At 44.2% G+C, this 16,002-nt stretch overlaps 1 protein-coding gene across 2 annotated transcripts; it reads left to right on the top strand.

Moving 5' to 3' along the window:
* The first annotated feature begins 4 nt into the window (after nucleotides 1–4).
* Nucleotides 5–13,326, top strand: LOC133532659 (zinc finger protein 17-like). Of its 2 annotated transcripts, XM_061871417.1 has the most exons (9): nucleotides 5–651; nucleotides 727–837; nucleotides 2,746–3,303; nucleotides 3,630–3,844; nucleotides 4,435–4,539; nucleotides 8,109–8,315; nucleotides 10,428–10,539; nucleotides 11,042–11,143; nucleotides 13,081–13,326. In XM_061871417.1, exons 1-9 carry the CDS (start codon nucleotides 541–543, stop codon nucleotides 13,228–13,230), a joined length of 1,671 nt encoding a protein of 556 aa, XP_061727401.1. In that variant the 5' UTR covers nucleotides 5–540; the 3' UTR covers nucleotides 13,231–13,326. The 2 variants fall into 2 exon arrangements, with proteins under 2 accessions (XP_061727401.1, XP_061727402.1); XM_061871418.1 differs by lacking the exon at nucleotides 10,428–10,539 and having other exon boundaries at nucleotides 13,081–13,259.
* The last annotated feature ends 2,676 nt before the right edge of the window (nucleotides 13,327–16,002 follow it).

Here is a 16,002-nt window from a genome sequence, read left to right as displayed (position 1 = left end):
CCACCAGATGACCGCACGAGATGCTCTTATGGAACTTTCAGTAGGAGTAGCAGAGAAAGTGCTATGATTGTTTGTCCTTGTCACAGTTTCATTTTTTTAAATTTCCTACTGTAAATTTTAGTATGACTTATGGTGGGCAACAAATAACCCGACCAAATTACGTAGGTTGATTTTCGCAAGTTGTCAGGAATATTAAAACGTGTTTTTAATTTGGCATTGCTTCAAATAAGGTGTTCTGAAACAAAACATGTGATCTTATCACGTATCTATCAAGTACAAAATTTAACTATATAAACAAATCTGAAACTTATTCAAACATCATACTTTTAAATGATTAACACATTGCTTACAAGTTTTTAATATAAGTATATCTGACTAATATCTCGTACTAAGGTGTAAAAATTTGTAGCATATATTTTGATTTCTGAACCACATACTTTCGAATTGTCAAACTACAATTTTTCATCAAATCAATGTTGTAGCCAATTCTTGTTTATATATAAATACGCGAATTTGGTTGTAGTTTTAATGATTTGAAATATGAACATCAAATTAATTATTTGCCACGCATGTCTGAGCACAGAGCGTACACTGTTCCCCGTTAAAAAATTACAAGATTTACTAATAAATGTGGACTTGTTTGACTTGAATGTTTGTATACAAACTAATATAGTTTAGAGTTTTATTCCTAACTATGTTAAACTTATCATTTTTAAATGATTTCAGCTGAGTAATGATGGGGGCGTATGCTGGGAATGTAAAAGAATTTTCTTAAAGTTTTCACGGTTCAAAAAACAAATTGAATTAGCTCAAGAATCTTTACAGCAAATGGATAGGGTTTGTCATAATCATAACATACTTTACGACATTTCTTGAAGTAATACACTAAACACTGCTATGTATTATGTATGTATGTATCTGATATATATTTAACTATTTAGTTGTACCTAATAGCCGGGTCCACACAGCAAGCATACGCGCGAGGCAATTTTCTCGCGCACGAAACGGCCAGTGTAGACGTGCCTCGGTCGAAGCGGACCCGGCTATTGGTACGTATTTATTTAACCGTATATGTAATCTTAATTCCTTAATTTATTTGTGCACTACCTGTTTCTAAAGTTTTCTGTTCTCTTTATCCTGCTACCCTAAGGTTGTCTGGAAGAGGTCACTTACAGCAATAAGAATGCCTGTTGCTACCTTTACCTAGATTGCAAATATGTTATTTAACTTTTCTTTTGTGGTGCAATAATAGAACATTACGATACAAGTGCGAAAAATAGGAAATTCGAAACGAGTGTCAATAAATTAAAACACGACCGAAGGGAGTGTTTTAAATCGACACGAGTTGCGAATTACCTATTCGCACATGTATCGTACAATGTTTTACAGTACATGTGGCCCTTTAAATGTTCGACACAGTAACGTAATATCCTAATTTTCGCACTAGTGCGGTAAAGGAGCACCATATGTACTGTAAAGTATATTTACTTACTATCTTGTGAAATACGATTTTATTAAGAAACTTACTTAACCTTTTCAACGCCAAAGACCACTAAAACGGTCATCGTCTGTCGTGCCCGCGACGCCAATGACCATTAAAAAGGCTATGGCGGATGTTGTCAAAGCGACTTTCCTACTGTCAGTTAAGCTTCATATACGCTCTTCACCAGTTAACTTTTTGGTGTCCATGGCATTTCTTAACACATGTGGAAAAGCGTTAAAAAGGTTAAACACTTGAAATTAAATACAAAGTGGTAAGTATTGTGTTTTACTTTCAACATTTTATTTTACCATGTTAATTAGGGAGTGCACCTTTTATACAAAAGCACTACAAGAACCGGGGATTCCAGGTTCTAACCAAAACAAACTAAGTACCATCAGAAAGTACTAATTACAATACAATACAAATCCTCTTTATTGCACAACCTCTGAAAATAATGTACATGGAAACACATAAAAAACATGAAGATAGAGGTAAACAACAGGCGGCCTTATCGCTACAGAGCGATCTCTTCCAGACAACCTTTAGGTAGTGGAGAACTGAAACTTAAATTAACTAATTAGGAGGTGCAAAAAAACTAAATAGCAAACTAAAATACCCTTAAAATTTAAGTCTACAACAGTAAGACAATACATATACATATACACACTACTTACATAATTATATACCTACATATATACAATACTATATAATTAGTACTTTGTTTCACAGTATAAATCTAGATGGAGAATAAGACTTTAGTATAACCTGGCTAGAGTTAGACCAAGCTAAGTTGGCAGTGATTTTGATAGCCCAAACTGTGCAAGTGTTATTTAAACACATCATTTTATAGAAGTTTCACATTTAAAATAACACTTGCACAGTCTGGGCTATCAAAGCACTGCCAACTTAGCTTGGTGTAACTCTATTTAATTTTTTGAATCCCATCTATCAAACCCAAGAATGTCATGCACATCCTAATATCTCTGGCATATGCTTGCAAATATAAACTGTACTATTTACGTTACCTTTCACAACATGGACACAACTTCTTACAATGCCTTAACGGGTTCTTGGCATTCAAAGGGTTAACCTTTCGTTTGCGCCTGTCAAAAATTTGCCAATTTATTTAGCAACCATGACATCTTCATGTTTAAGTTGAATTTGGTTGAATATATTGGTTGTATATGGAGTGGATCTGCTCCTAAGCAAACCAAAGGTTAAGCAAGTGATCTAAATAAAACTCACTCTTATAAAATTTTCAGCTCCAAGGCCTGCAATGCCTGAGTACGTTAACATGCACGGTTTCTACTACACCTAGTTATTCTATCTCATATGCTGAACCAGCCAACTGTGATACCATAGACAACCAACCGAAAGAAATAAAACAAGAAGCTGGTGATGCAAATGACATTTCTGATCACAATGATGATGAGAAACATTCAATTGAATCTGATGTTGAAACAGAAATTAAAAAAGAAGTTAACTCAAATCAACACACACAAGAGAAAGAAACAAGAAAAGGAAGGAAAAGAATTAGTAAGAAAGTTAAAAACCTAGCAAGTAATAAAAAGAAAGTTAAAAAACTACTGATTGTAAAGAAGAAAAAGAAAATGAAAGCAGTAGATGACAAAGTAGATTTTGATGACATTAAAGATAAGTTCATAGAAGTAGAGTTCACAGAAGAGGAGATGGTAAAAAGTAGAGAAGAGAAGAGAAGTCACCCAAACTTTAAGAAATTACCATACAACTGTGACACCTGCGTGCTAGGGTTTACAAGAAAAGAAAATCATGAAATGCATATGGAAAAGAAGCACAATGCGGTAAGGGCTTATATTCTAAAAACAGGATAGAAACCAGTTTTAATGAGTCATTTTAGGATAAGCTCTGTTACACCCACAATGTCTAAAAAATAAACACATTTTGAAGAGTTGTACTTTTTGACTTTTTTAAGCAAGGTGAATGAACTTTTTGACCAATAGTTTTGAGTGTCTCTTGCATTACTTAAAATGTCTCTGAAGTTACCAAGAAATAGGGCGTCCAGACCTCCTCCTCCATAATATTATCATAATTCAGTTAATTATTATAAGATTAGGATAATTACTAAAAAAGTAAATCTGCAATTAAAGCATTTACTTTTTTCATACAGAGTATCGGTCGTCACATCTGCCCAGTGTGCCAAGTTCGCTTTGCCAGCAGTGCAACTTTAACCAAACATGTTCGGAAGCACTACCACTGCTACCGGTGTAAACTATGCTCATATGAGACCTCGGAGCTCTGGTCAGCGCTCAGCCACAGTCAGGGCAAGCACAGCGGGGACGAGGAGGGCAGTATACATTGCAAGAAATGTAGCTATGTTGCAAAGTAAGTGAACTTTTAAATAATAGTACAGGTGTCTAAATGTGAAGGCCGAAGGCTGAGCTTCGTGCAAGGCCGAATGTCCGAAGCGTCCAGGAGAGTCGTGCCGACACGCGAGGTCGAAGGACGAGCTGCGGGAGGTTAATGCTTAAACATAGAACAATAGTACAAAAAGTCTAAATGCGAAGGTGCATGCAGGTGCATGCTTCCTGCAACTTCCAGAAGTATCTTAATTGCGAACGAAAGGCCGAAGGCTGAGCATCTGGAAGAGGCGCACCTGCGTGCGAGGCCGAAGCCCGAGTTGCGGGAGGTTAGTGCTTAAACATATAACAATAGAACAAGTGTCTAAGTGCGAAGGCAGAGCTCCGCGTAAGGGTCGAAGACTTGAAGCTCCGGGAGAGGAGCGCCTACACGCGAGGCCGAAAGCCAGGTGGAGGCCTTCGCATGGCAACCCTAAATGCGTTTGTCGATGATTTCCATGACATATTTACTGGTTGTATCCAAAAACCTTTAAACAGTATGTTCTTTCTAAAATCAGTCACAAAACTCTTAAGAAAAATAATCCGCCATCTTTTAAATATATATTTTTTAAACAGGTGTCGCGAGGAGCTGGAGCAGCACACGAAGTCCCAACATTATCTAATTTGCAAAGAGTGCGGCGAGAAGTTCAAAGGGTCCCACACGCTTAAAACACATAAACGGTAAATATTGCCTTTTCTCTAACGCTTTATTAGCCATTATTTAACTAAATGTATAAAAGTTTGGTGTAGCAGCCCGTTAGCCGGTACACTAGGAGTTTCAGGTGATCTGGTGGTGAGCAGCACGATAAACAGTAGTTGCAGTTAAGGTATAAGTATATTGCGAGTAAAGTAAAGTACAGTTAATAAGTTGACCCTCTTCCTCAAGAATCTAAGATGCGTCTTCACCATGCCTTGCCTGTATGGTGGTTTTATATGAATGTATTGCTGATTCTTCTGCTTCCGCTGTCACATTTGTTGCCCGACAAGACGTGTCGAACGTGCGACTCCAATGCGGAATAATGATTATAAAATCACGTCTGACATGTACGTGCAACCAGCGATTGATCGTGCAACTAATTAAAGTCCAAAAGACATGTACAGTGATAAGACTGTACATTTGGATAGATAGATAGATAGATAAATCATTTATTTGGCAGCTGCAAAAACACACAATATAAAGTTTAAATCATCATAAAGAACACAAATTATTACAGGAACAAAATAAAAATAGCACAAAAGAAAATTGAGACAACAAAATAGGCATAATTAATAAACAATAAAATAAAATAAAAGTACCTACCTACATACTGTGTGCATTGCAGCAGGACAAAAGGGTCACGGCTCAGTGATACTCTTCACTCTTTCGAGTAAAGCACTGGTCAGTGCCGGATTAACCATTAAGCAAAATAAGCACTTGCTTAGGGCACCACGTCTAGGGGGGCACCAAAATCGTAGGAAAAAAACGCGCAGGCTTTTTGTCGACTTTGACGTGTGCAAGTACCCATCTAATAACGAAGGGTCGTAAATGAGTGAGGACACGTAAGCACATCTCCAACCCTTCGCGGAGGCCCTCAAAGCTCATAGCCAAAATATTTTACCGTCGGGCTTGTGGCCAACCGATTTTGTCGACGTAGATTACCGATTTGGTAGCGAATTTTGCTCTCTTGCACGCCAGATGTGTCGGCCTGGTCGAGTTGCTGCAGAACCATGATCCTGCGACCTAATTGTCAAACTTATATGGGGCCCCGCAAAGGCACAAAACCAAAAGCAACTTATTAAGTTTCGGTTTCCACTTAAGCCAAAGGCCGAGCAGTAGGAGAACCGTGATTACAGGTTCGATTTCAAGCCACTCTTTTGCAGTTCGGCGTTAAGTCTTATACGACGCTAGGCCTTCTACTTTGTGCAAACTGCCTTACTTTCACTTAACATGGATCCAAATCTAGGCTGTCCTCTCTCGAAGCTGGGCCTTCTGCCTTGCTCACACCTCGCCATCAGTTGTATTGTATGATAACCCACCGCGATCGGACGCTCCGGACGTTCAGCCATTCATACCTCGCCAGTGGTCAAATTCAAATGCTTTCTTCCAGCTCGACCTTTGGCCTCATCCATGCCTCATCCGTAAGCGCCGATCGAACGCTCCACGCGTTCAGCCTTATTATGAAAAGCTCAGCCTTAGACTTTGCCTTTAAAAACATTGATTTAAACTTTCACGATTTAGGCCAATCAAATTAGATCCAAAAATAGCGTTTTGAGGAATTAATTCCCAGCAAGCTGGAAAATGTTTTAATACTTTCATTTCATTCTAAATGCGTGTAATCCAAGTTTGCTCCATCTCAGGGGGTATGCATACATTTTGGGATCCTTAGGAGATATTTTTTCTTTTCGAAACCACTTGATTTTGAAGGACATAGGACAGTTCGTGGATTAGACACTAGTAAGAAGGCGTTTTTGGATTTTTAACATGATTTTACCAAAAATAAAAAATGTCGACCCTTTTATACAATTTAGACTAGGAATACATATTAGGGTACCTTCAATAAATCAATATGTTTTATTGCAAGAACATAATTAAATTACATTTCGGATCCTCAGATATCATAATTTTAATCATAATTAGAACAAATTTTCCGCCGGACGTACCGTTTTCGATTTTCAAGCAAAAAAAAACTGAAAATGAGGAAACATTTATGCACACCTCCTGGAATGGAGCAAACTGGGATTACACGCATTTTTAGGACCAAATTCGAAAAAATCTAATTTTATTGGCCTAATTGTCACACATTATTATTTAAGAAAACGGGACTTAATCGCGTTTGATTAAGTTCTAAATTACTTCCAACGTCAAAATAATGATGTCGACTTTACCCAGTCATCTCCGAGACCATGGGGACAACGCCGTTTTTGAAACGTCGGGTCAGAGGTAATTTTAAAACTTACCCTATTAAGTCCCGTTTTCGTAAACAATAATTTGCTATTTAAGACACTTGCGGCCAATGGATAAGCTCCTACTGAAGCTCTGCCTTTGCTCTCACATGAATGAGCTTCGCAGGAAAGCTCTAGAGGTTGCAAAACCCTGTGCGGAGTACGGCTTATGTCTTCTCACACTTGGACATTGGTTGACTCGCTTCCGGCCTTATGCGAAGCACGATCTTCAATTTGCCTTACATACTGTTGGAACATTACTGCTGCAGTACTGTCAATTTCAGTGATAAAATGATGTGACGGATTGAAAATTCTATTCTCAGCAGTAATGCGGCAATAAACGTCACTCAATTTACCAAGAAAATTCAATGTAATCTTGATGAGGGGGCACCATGGTGTAGAAATGCTTAGGGCATCAAAATGTCTTAATCCGGCACTGGCACTGGTTTTCTGCCGGAATAGGCATTTGGGGTAGGCATCACAATTTCGAACCACCCACCACTCATGTATCAATTATTGTCAATAGCCCCCGACACGCAACACTCACTATATCTGCACACACACATCCTAAGATAGATAGATGTGTGTGTATGTTGCGTACTTTAACTTTTTCATAGACTTCGTTGGGCAGTTATAGAAATCTCTGTTTTGACTTTTTGCTGGGACATCAGTCATCCACGACCACGGCCAGTGGAACCTGCGTTGAAACGTCGGAAATAACAAAATAAATTGGCGATATACCCGGTTTTATAATGTGTTCAAAACGCGAAAGTTTGAAATTAATGTATAAAAATAAAACGGCGGTTAAATACTATACCAGAATTAAAACAAAACATTAATTAACTAAGTTTATTAATTTGTGTGTTCATCGCTAATGTTTGTTCATGAGTTATGGATGTTATCTATTGATTAAAGTATATATGCAGTAATATATACTTTGATAAATAGATACCACAATGCGACACATGCCTGCGCGCGTTCCGCTCCCGCGATCGCCTGGACATATGGCCACACACTGTATCGTGGGCATTACAGCTACATACATTACAAACTTTTACAGCCGCATCCACGCCTCCGTCCGCGAGCATAAATGCGACACGTGCCCGCGCGCGTTCCGCTCCCGCGGCCGCATAGACACATGGCCACACACTGTATCATGGGTAGTACAGCTACATACATTACAAACTTTTACAGCCGCATCCACGCCTCCGTCCGCGAGCATAAATGCGACACGTGCCCGCGCGCGTTCCGCTCCCGCGGCCGCCTAGACACATGGCCACACACTGTATCATGGGTAGTACAGCTACATACATTACAAACTTTTACAGCCGCATCCACGCCTCCGTCCGCGAGCATAAATGCGACACGTGCCCGCGCGCGTTCCGCTCCCGCGGCCGCCTGGAGGCGCACATGGCCGCGCACGGGCCCGCCGCCGCCGCGCGCCTGGCCTACTGCGCGGTGTGTCGCGTCCAGTACAAGAACGTGTACGTGTACAGGAACCATCTGGTGAACAGCGCGAATCATAGCGAGAAGAGGTCAGTGTATTTTTTTATTATACTTAGGACTTGCCAATGACAGTGTGCCAATATACGTTAACAGGGTGATTTTGTCGTCTGACCACGCTCTAGAGGGATGAATATGTAATACCTAGGTTATACCAAAGAGAATTTGAAATAGAGGTGCAATAATATTGTTTAAAGTGTAACATCGATAGATTATACAGTAAACTAATGTGGTAGTGTGCAGTGAATGGAGAATTAATCTTGAAACGCGTTTAATCACCATTTTGGTGTCAACGGCCGGTAGTCCACGTCCTATTTGTAAATCTATCGCTTTGCGAGAGATGTGCTAAAAGTTGTTCATTCACTATGACCTACATATTGACCCCTCAGAGAATGGTCATACATAAAAAAACACAATATTTTATAGGATTTTGACCATTATTGTGGCACTGCCACACCCTGTCGCTTTCCAAGTCTGTGCAGAGGTCACTTAGGAGGACTTAAAGTACAGTCGCCATCTTCTGATTTGAAATAAATCGTCTTATATACCTATTTATGAATTTAGTACAATGGCCATCAGATATATCGGAGCGGCTGTCGCGCCCAAAAATATCTGAACATGCACTCTAACATCTTGACGATAGAGGCGTGTTCAGATATTTGTGAGCGCCTTGGCCGCTCCGATATATCTGATGGCGATTGTACTAAATTCATAAATAGGTATATAAGACAATTTATTGCAAATAAGAAGAATAAGCTTTTGGCAAAAATTTCATTTTTGGTGCATTTTGATTTTATTGCTGACTGTACTTTTCTTTCCACGGGCAAGTAATACTTATAGAGACACTTCTAAATAGCCCAAACACAACTAGGTTGCGTTGTTTTATCACAGAGTTCCTATGGCTACCTCCTGTCTCCATCATCAGATCAGCTCTATGGTACCATAATATTGCATTGTCACCCGACTTACATATGTATGCAAATATTCATCTTTATCGGTAACCAGGAAGTGGGTCAAACTAGACTTGCATGATTTGACCCGTACATACATAGGTACATTGCAAGTAAATAAAAAGCTTGTAAAGGGGCCATTCCATCTGATTTCGACAAATTTGAAATAAAAAGTGCGCCGCATGAATTTTGATTTGATTGAAAAAAATTGAGGATAACCATTGTGATACCAGAGGAATTAGACAACCACCATTTTTTTTTATCTTTTAATTTCAGAGCAGTGTCCGTTCGAAGGAAAAAAATCTGATAAAATTCCTACTTGTACATAATGTGGTCTAACTCTAAGAGAGGTATGGGCATTGTGAATGTCATCTGGCTTTGTGTGGTAGGGCACAGCCAGTGGATGTCATTCCAGATCTAGAGCAGAGCCCAACTGGGGAAGTACCTCCACCTTACAGAAAACAGCAGCCAAATTACTCATAGTGTTGTGTTCCTGCCGGTGAGTAAGGTTGCCAGAGCTCAATGAGGGGGGCGGGTTTAGGGTCGGCAACGCGCATGTAACTCCTCTGTAGTTGCAGGCGTACATAGGCTACGGAGACTGCTTACCATCAGGCGGGCCGTATGCTTGCTTGCCACCGACGTAGTATAAAAAAAAAACTTTTGATTTAGAATAGGTAACCAAATAAATCTTTCTTTATTTCATTAGGTGTGAAATGAGTATATAGGAACAGTTAGCTACGTCAGCTCATATTCAAGTGCGCGTGCACCGTGATATGAGCTGACTAGCCAAAAGCTTAGATATAGCTTTAAAGAACTACGGGACGCCAGTCCCGCCTGAACCTTTGTACGGTAAACTCGTTTATTTCTTATACGGAGTTAATATAAAGAAGTGATTATTATTCCATCCCAATAGGTCACCCAGACGCTATATAATAGAAGGACCGACATACTTCTAAAAGTATTTTATATTGTATGACAAAAGTTAGCTAAACCAACTACAAACAAAATGGTGGCCATCTAAAATGTCCACGCTTTCGGTCCATTTTTACGATTTTTTTTTCTAATTAAAAATCACACGGCGCACCTCATTTGTCGAATTCAAATGGAATGGCCCAAAAAGGGAAGAATCTCTACAAATTGAAATATTCTGTGCACAATGGAAAAGTGTTTTTACAAAAAAGCTGAATGATTCAGGTATCACTGCGAAGAGTGTGGTAAGAACTTCGCCTCAAAAGTGTACTACAAGAGACACTACACGTTTTACCATCAGAAAGAGTCCAACCACAAATGCGAGCTTTGCGACCGGGTGAGTTCTTGTTTGTCTTAATTATTCATTGACAACATTTTATTTTTCTAAAGTGATTTCAAATGTGAGAATGTATACTGAAAACCGTAAATAAATGTCAACTGTCACTTGAGTATACACAGATACACATATACACCGTGTTTTTTTGATTTCCGTTAATTTCAAGGGTGTACAATGTACTATGGATGGAAGGGTCTTCAGCCAGAAACTGACCCACAGGCCAAACGTGTAAAAACTTTGACAGTAAGCTTTGAAGAAAGTCAGCTTCACTTGGGGCCTACAGCGTGCGAATTGGTGCGCCAGCATCCCGGCTCGGACCGACAACGCCCTGCGCTCCCGCTCGATCTCTAGATCTTTCAGGTCCTCGGTCACAATATGTCCTAGGTATTTGAAATGTGTGACACGATTCAAAGGAAATCCGTTCAACATTGTTGTGAACGTCTGCACAGAATTTGCATTGTCATTTTTTGGATTAAAAAAAGTTGAAATTGCGTTGTTTCAGTTGTTTATATCCGACTTTCGGTTGCGACACCACCGTCAGATGCGGCACGGCGCGGAGCGCCTTCGGAACCATGCGTGCGATCAATGCGGAAAAAAATTCTACGTAAGTATGATTTAATATATGTAATTTATTTAATTATAACAACTATATATAAATAAGCGCTTCTTGCTGGTGGCCTAGCGGTGAGAGCGTGCTACTTGCAATTCGGAGGTCGCCGGTTCAAACCCCGGCTCGTACCAATGAGTTTTTCGGAACTTATGTACGAAATGTCATTTGATATTTACCAGTCGCTTTTTGGTGAAGGAAAACTTCGTAAGGCCTAGACCCTCTGGGTTGAAAGGTCAGATGGCAGTCGCTTTCCTAAAAACTAGTGCTTAAAAATATTACTTTGCTAATCCGCGAAAAAAATAACACGTTAATCAGTGCTAACCCGTTATATTTGCGAATTTTCACATGCCAATAATGTTAACACCCTCCCAACGCGAATATAAAAATAACAAACCAACGAAAGTACAAAGCTCGATACGTGGCCTCTACGAGGCATCATCAGGTTATGCTGGAGATGTTGACGATCTGACGTACAGTCAAGTGTAAAAATATGTGTCCACGCAACTTACTCAAAATTATGTCCCATAGCTCTTAATTCGCCGACACAAGAGCTATGGGACATATTTATAAGCAACTTGTGTGCAACCATATTTTTACACTTGACTGTACTGCGCTAAAAAAACGAGATAATTTCAGAAGTTTGACATTTTAAATAACACGTGGTATGGGCTATCGAAATCGCTTACCAACTTAGTATGATTCTACCTATGTACAAAAAGAATTTGGGACAGAGGTGGATTGTTGAAGAAAATTTTGTAGCCACAGTAAATTTACTGCCAATCTTTAGACACGTGATTAAGACTTTCAGAACATCATTTGAGTTTGATCTTTATTCTTTCACTGATGTGTGAAATTTGTTAAATATCAAAAAGTAGCGCCATCTTACCGGGCAACCCAAAAGTTGTGGCGCCATCGCTCGAAACGATGCCGTCATACTTTTGGTCGTTGACTTATTAGATGGCGCCACTTTTTGATATTTAACAAATGAAGCACATCTCAGTGAAAGAATAAGGATCAAAGTCAAATGGCGTTCTAAAAGTTTTAATCATGTGTCTAAAGATAGCAGTAAATTTACTGGAGCTACAATATTTTCTTTGACAATATACCTCTATTTCTTTTAACGCCACTGTCCGGAAATGTGGCAATAGATGGTCTAAAACCAAGCTGAAAAGTGGGCAATAGCTGTAGCACCTAACCACTACTACTACAATGTTTCATTGTTATCATCATCTGTCATTGGTGATCATTGTTATCGTTATCTGTCATTGGTGCGAGTAAAAGGCCTTTTTTGGGGCCACTTTTTTCTTCAAAAATAAAATTAGGTTATTTATAGGACCAATTACTTGTTTAAAAAAAAGAAACGTCAAAACCATTCAGTTCACGCTTAAGGCGTTTTTACTTTTGTAGCTGTTTGTGTTTTTTTTTAGCAAAAACGCTTCTAAGCTTAGAGTCGGTTTGAAGCAAACAACAGAATAACGCCTCTTAAAAGTGATAAAAAGGTAAAAAAGGCGGGATTGGAAAACACTGTTATAGTGTGTTATACAAATATTGGAAAGTACAAAATACAATTAGATAGTGTAACTTTTATTTGACTAAAAAATATAAGAAACTCGTATCTACGCTATAAAAATGAGTTCTTCTAGTGAAGAAGATATAAATATTCCTGGCAAATATACACCGTTTTCTTTCAACAATTGTCCTCACGCCAATATAAATATTAATTTATATAAAAGTAATTATAGTTATGCAAATGTTTTCTAATTTCCTCGCAGTAGTCGTGAAAAGCACTATGTAATACCTCGGCCGGAAACGCTAAAGATAGACTCGTATTATTCAAGGGCCTCCACTAACTTGTCGGCCCTCAAACTCACTCGTCCTTCTGTGAGCGGTTTTCCGGCCTCTCCTACAATGTACTATAATGATGAATGCAGACGGCGACGACGCTGCGCGCGCACCAGCTGACGCACTCGGCGGCGCGCACGTTCATGTGCGCGCGCTGCGGCGACACGTTCCGGCAGCGCCCCGCGCTCTACACGCACACGCGGCTCGTGCACCTGGGGCTCACGAAGCGCGCTACTTAAACACTCTACTTATGGGCCCCACTAGGTGCTTCCTTATTTTACGATTTTCAGAGATTAATAAAGCACACACCCTTAATCAGCTTATTTTATCCCTAAACATTACGCTGTTCGTGTAATACAGTCTGATGGGGTCACGTTCGCCGGGACGGGCGTGGCTTCATACAACACCCTTGTTCCAGACAGGAGCAAGGGTTTCCTAGTTAGCTCAGAGGAGAGAGAGGGTGAGATAAAGAAACACAGGTTAATGCTGTAACATAAATCGGCGGGCTTTTACGCGTCTTCAAACACGCCGGCACAACCGGGATACGGAATCGGGAAGGGGTACGTACTCCAGGTGCCTTCATGCATCTCAAACGCGCCGGCTCGACTGGGCTACGGAATCAGAAAGGGTACGTACTCCAGGGGCCATCACGCGTCTTCAAACGCGCCGGCTCGACTGGCCTACGGGAATCAGGAAGGGCAGGGTGGCTAGGAAGAGGCCTTAACGCGTCTTCAAACACCTCGTACCGTACCGGGAGAGCAGCAGTCCTCACAGCGGAAGGCTGTGAGAGCGACTGCCGACGATAACTGGACTGGACGTAGGAGGGTATGAGGGGCCGCTTCCGCCTTTCGGCTGCGGCGGCTGTCGCGGGTCGCTCCCCATCGACCGGTGGGGCGGTCAATTGGCCGTCATTTGGGGGACGGTGTGTGTGGCTGGTGTGTGGGCCAGCTCTTCGCTACCGATCGTTATCCAACCCCACGACCCCTAGCCTGGTGATACCGTTTGAGCGGGGCCAAGTTTCGGGGTCGCGACCGGTAGCATAGCTGGGAGATTGCCTACTATATGTCCTTTCTTTTTTCATATCTCCCTTCTGGGGATATGAGAATGCCTTTCCAACCTTCTGGTTTTTAGGCGGTGGCAAATCGCCGCCCGTGACTACGGGCGGGTCTTTTCATTGCCCCTTCTGCGGGATGCGGCTTCGAAGTCCATGGCCGGCTGGCCACTTGTGCTGGCCTGTCATGGCATTGTGGTGACTTTTCTGCGGCCTATCTGCGGCTTGCGGTGCCTTCAAGTGCTGTTAGGTGATGGTTCTCGCGCCAGTTCCTTGGGGAGTTGGCGCGAGCGGCGATTGTCCGGCGGGCGGGTGTGCAGCGGCGCGATGCCCTGTAGATGTTGGTGGCGTGAGTTGTCGGCGCGCTCAAACATTCTGGTGGTCAGGCTCACGAAGGCGTCCAGGCTCCGCCATTTCAGTCCTCTGTGTATGTGCGCGTTGCGCATGTAGCGGGGGGCTTTCAATATGGTGCGCAGGGCCGCATTCTCCTGCGCACGCAGTTTTTTCTTGTTGGTTTCGAGGGCGTACCACGCGGGAGCTGCGTACGTCAGGCGGGACCGTATATAGGTTGTGTATACCCCCAGCTTCGTGCGCTGAGGAAAACTGCTGCAGAGCACTGGACGGAGCAGTGTGCGGGCCGTTTTGGCGCGCCGGACCACCTCATCCACTTGTGGCTTCATAGTTAGCCGCCGATCAAGTGTGACTCCCAGGTACTTGATCTGCGGCATCCATGTGATCGCCTCTCCGTGTAGGCGAAGTGGCGCAGGGGGCTTGTTCGTGAATCCAGTGAGCAATACCTGCGTCTTGCCCACATTTACCACAGCCTCCACCTGGAGAACCAATCGGGGAGGACGTCGAGGGACCTCTGGAGTTTTTTGGCGGCGTGCGTGGGGTTCATGAACGCGGTGAAGAGCGCCGCGTCGTCCGCGTAGAGGCCCAGCTTGACGTCCCCAACGACTGGGAGGTCGTCGGTGTAGAGGGCGTTTGCTACGCCTACTATATGGGCGAGCGCGCTGGCTTTTACAGTGCGCGGCTCGCGGGGCGCGGGCGGGGGCGGCGACTCTCGGTCGCGGGGCGCGGGCGGGGGCGGCGACTCTCGGTCGCGGGGCGCGAGCGGGGGCGGCGACTCTCGGTCGCGGGGCGCGGGCGGGGGCGGCGACTCTCGGTCGCGGGGCGCGAGCGGGGGCGGCGACTCTCGGTCGCGGGGCGCGGGCGGGGGCGGCGACTCTCGGTCGCGGGGCGCGGGCGGGGGCGGGGACTCTCGGTCGCGGGGCGCGGGCGGGGGCGGGGACTCTCGGTCGCGGGGCGCGGGCGGGGGCGGCGACTCTCGGTCGCGGGGCGCGGGCGGGGGCGGCGACTCTCGGTCGCGGGGCGCGGGCGGGGGCGGCGACTCTCGGTCGCGGGGCGCGGGCGGGGGCGGCGACTCTCGGTCGCGGGGCGCGGGCGGGGGCGGCGACTCTCGGTCGCGGGGCGCGGGCGGGGGCGGCGACTCTCGGTCGCGGGGCGCGGGCGGGGGCGGCGACTCTCGGTCGCGGGGCGCGGGCGGGGGCGGCGACTCTCGGTCGCGGGGCGCGGGCGGGGGCGGCGACTCTCGGTCGCGGGGCGCGGGCGGGGGCGGCGACTCTCGGTCGCGGGGCGCGGGCGGGGGCGGCGACTCTCGGTCGCGGGGCGCGGGCGGGGGGCGGCGACTCTCGGTCGCGGGGCGCGGGCGGGGGCGGCGACTCTCGGTCGCGGGGCGCGGGCGGGGGCGGCGACTCTCGGTCGCGGGGCGCGGGCGGGGGCGGCGACTCTCGGTCGCGGGGCGCGGGCGGGGGCGGCGACTCTCGGTCGCTCGGCGGCCGGCGCGCGGCGCGGTGGGGAGCTCCGCCGTCTGCCACGCGGCGGCGGCGTGGTATTGTGATGCGCGCCATCACAACACCTTCCTGTTGTAAATCTATTTTCCTATCCTAGTCACAAAATA

Source organism: Cydia pomonella, chromosome 27 (genome assembly GCF_033807575.1).
Source record: "Cydia pomonella isolate Wapato2018A chromosome 27, ilCydPomo1, whole genome shotgun sequence".
Taxonomy (NCBI): domain Eukaryota; kingdom Metazoa; phylum Arthropoda; class Insecta; order Lepidoptera; family Tortricidae; genus Cydia; species Cydia pomonella.
The sequence above is the reverse complement of the archived record's forward strand: the minus strand, read 5'-3'. Positions and strand labels throughout refer to the sequence as shown.

Coding starts and splice junctions, on each gene's coding strand:
- LOC133532659 (XM_061871417.1), top strand. CDS start 541: ATGAACATCAAATTAATTATTTGCCACGCATGTCTGAGCACAGAGCGT. Junction 838..2,745: donor CTTTACAGCAAATGGATAGG/GTTTGTCATAAT, acceptor TAAAATTTTCAG/CTCCAAGGCCTGCAATGCCT. Junction 3,304..3,629: donor TGGAAAAGAAGCACAATGCG/GTAAGGGCTTAT, acceptor TTTTTCATACAG/AGTATCGGTCGTCACATCTG.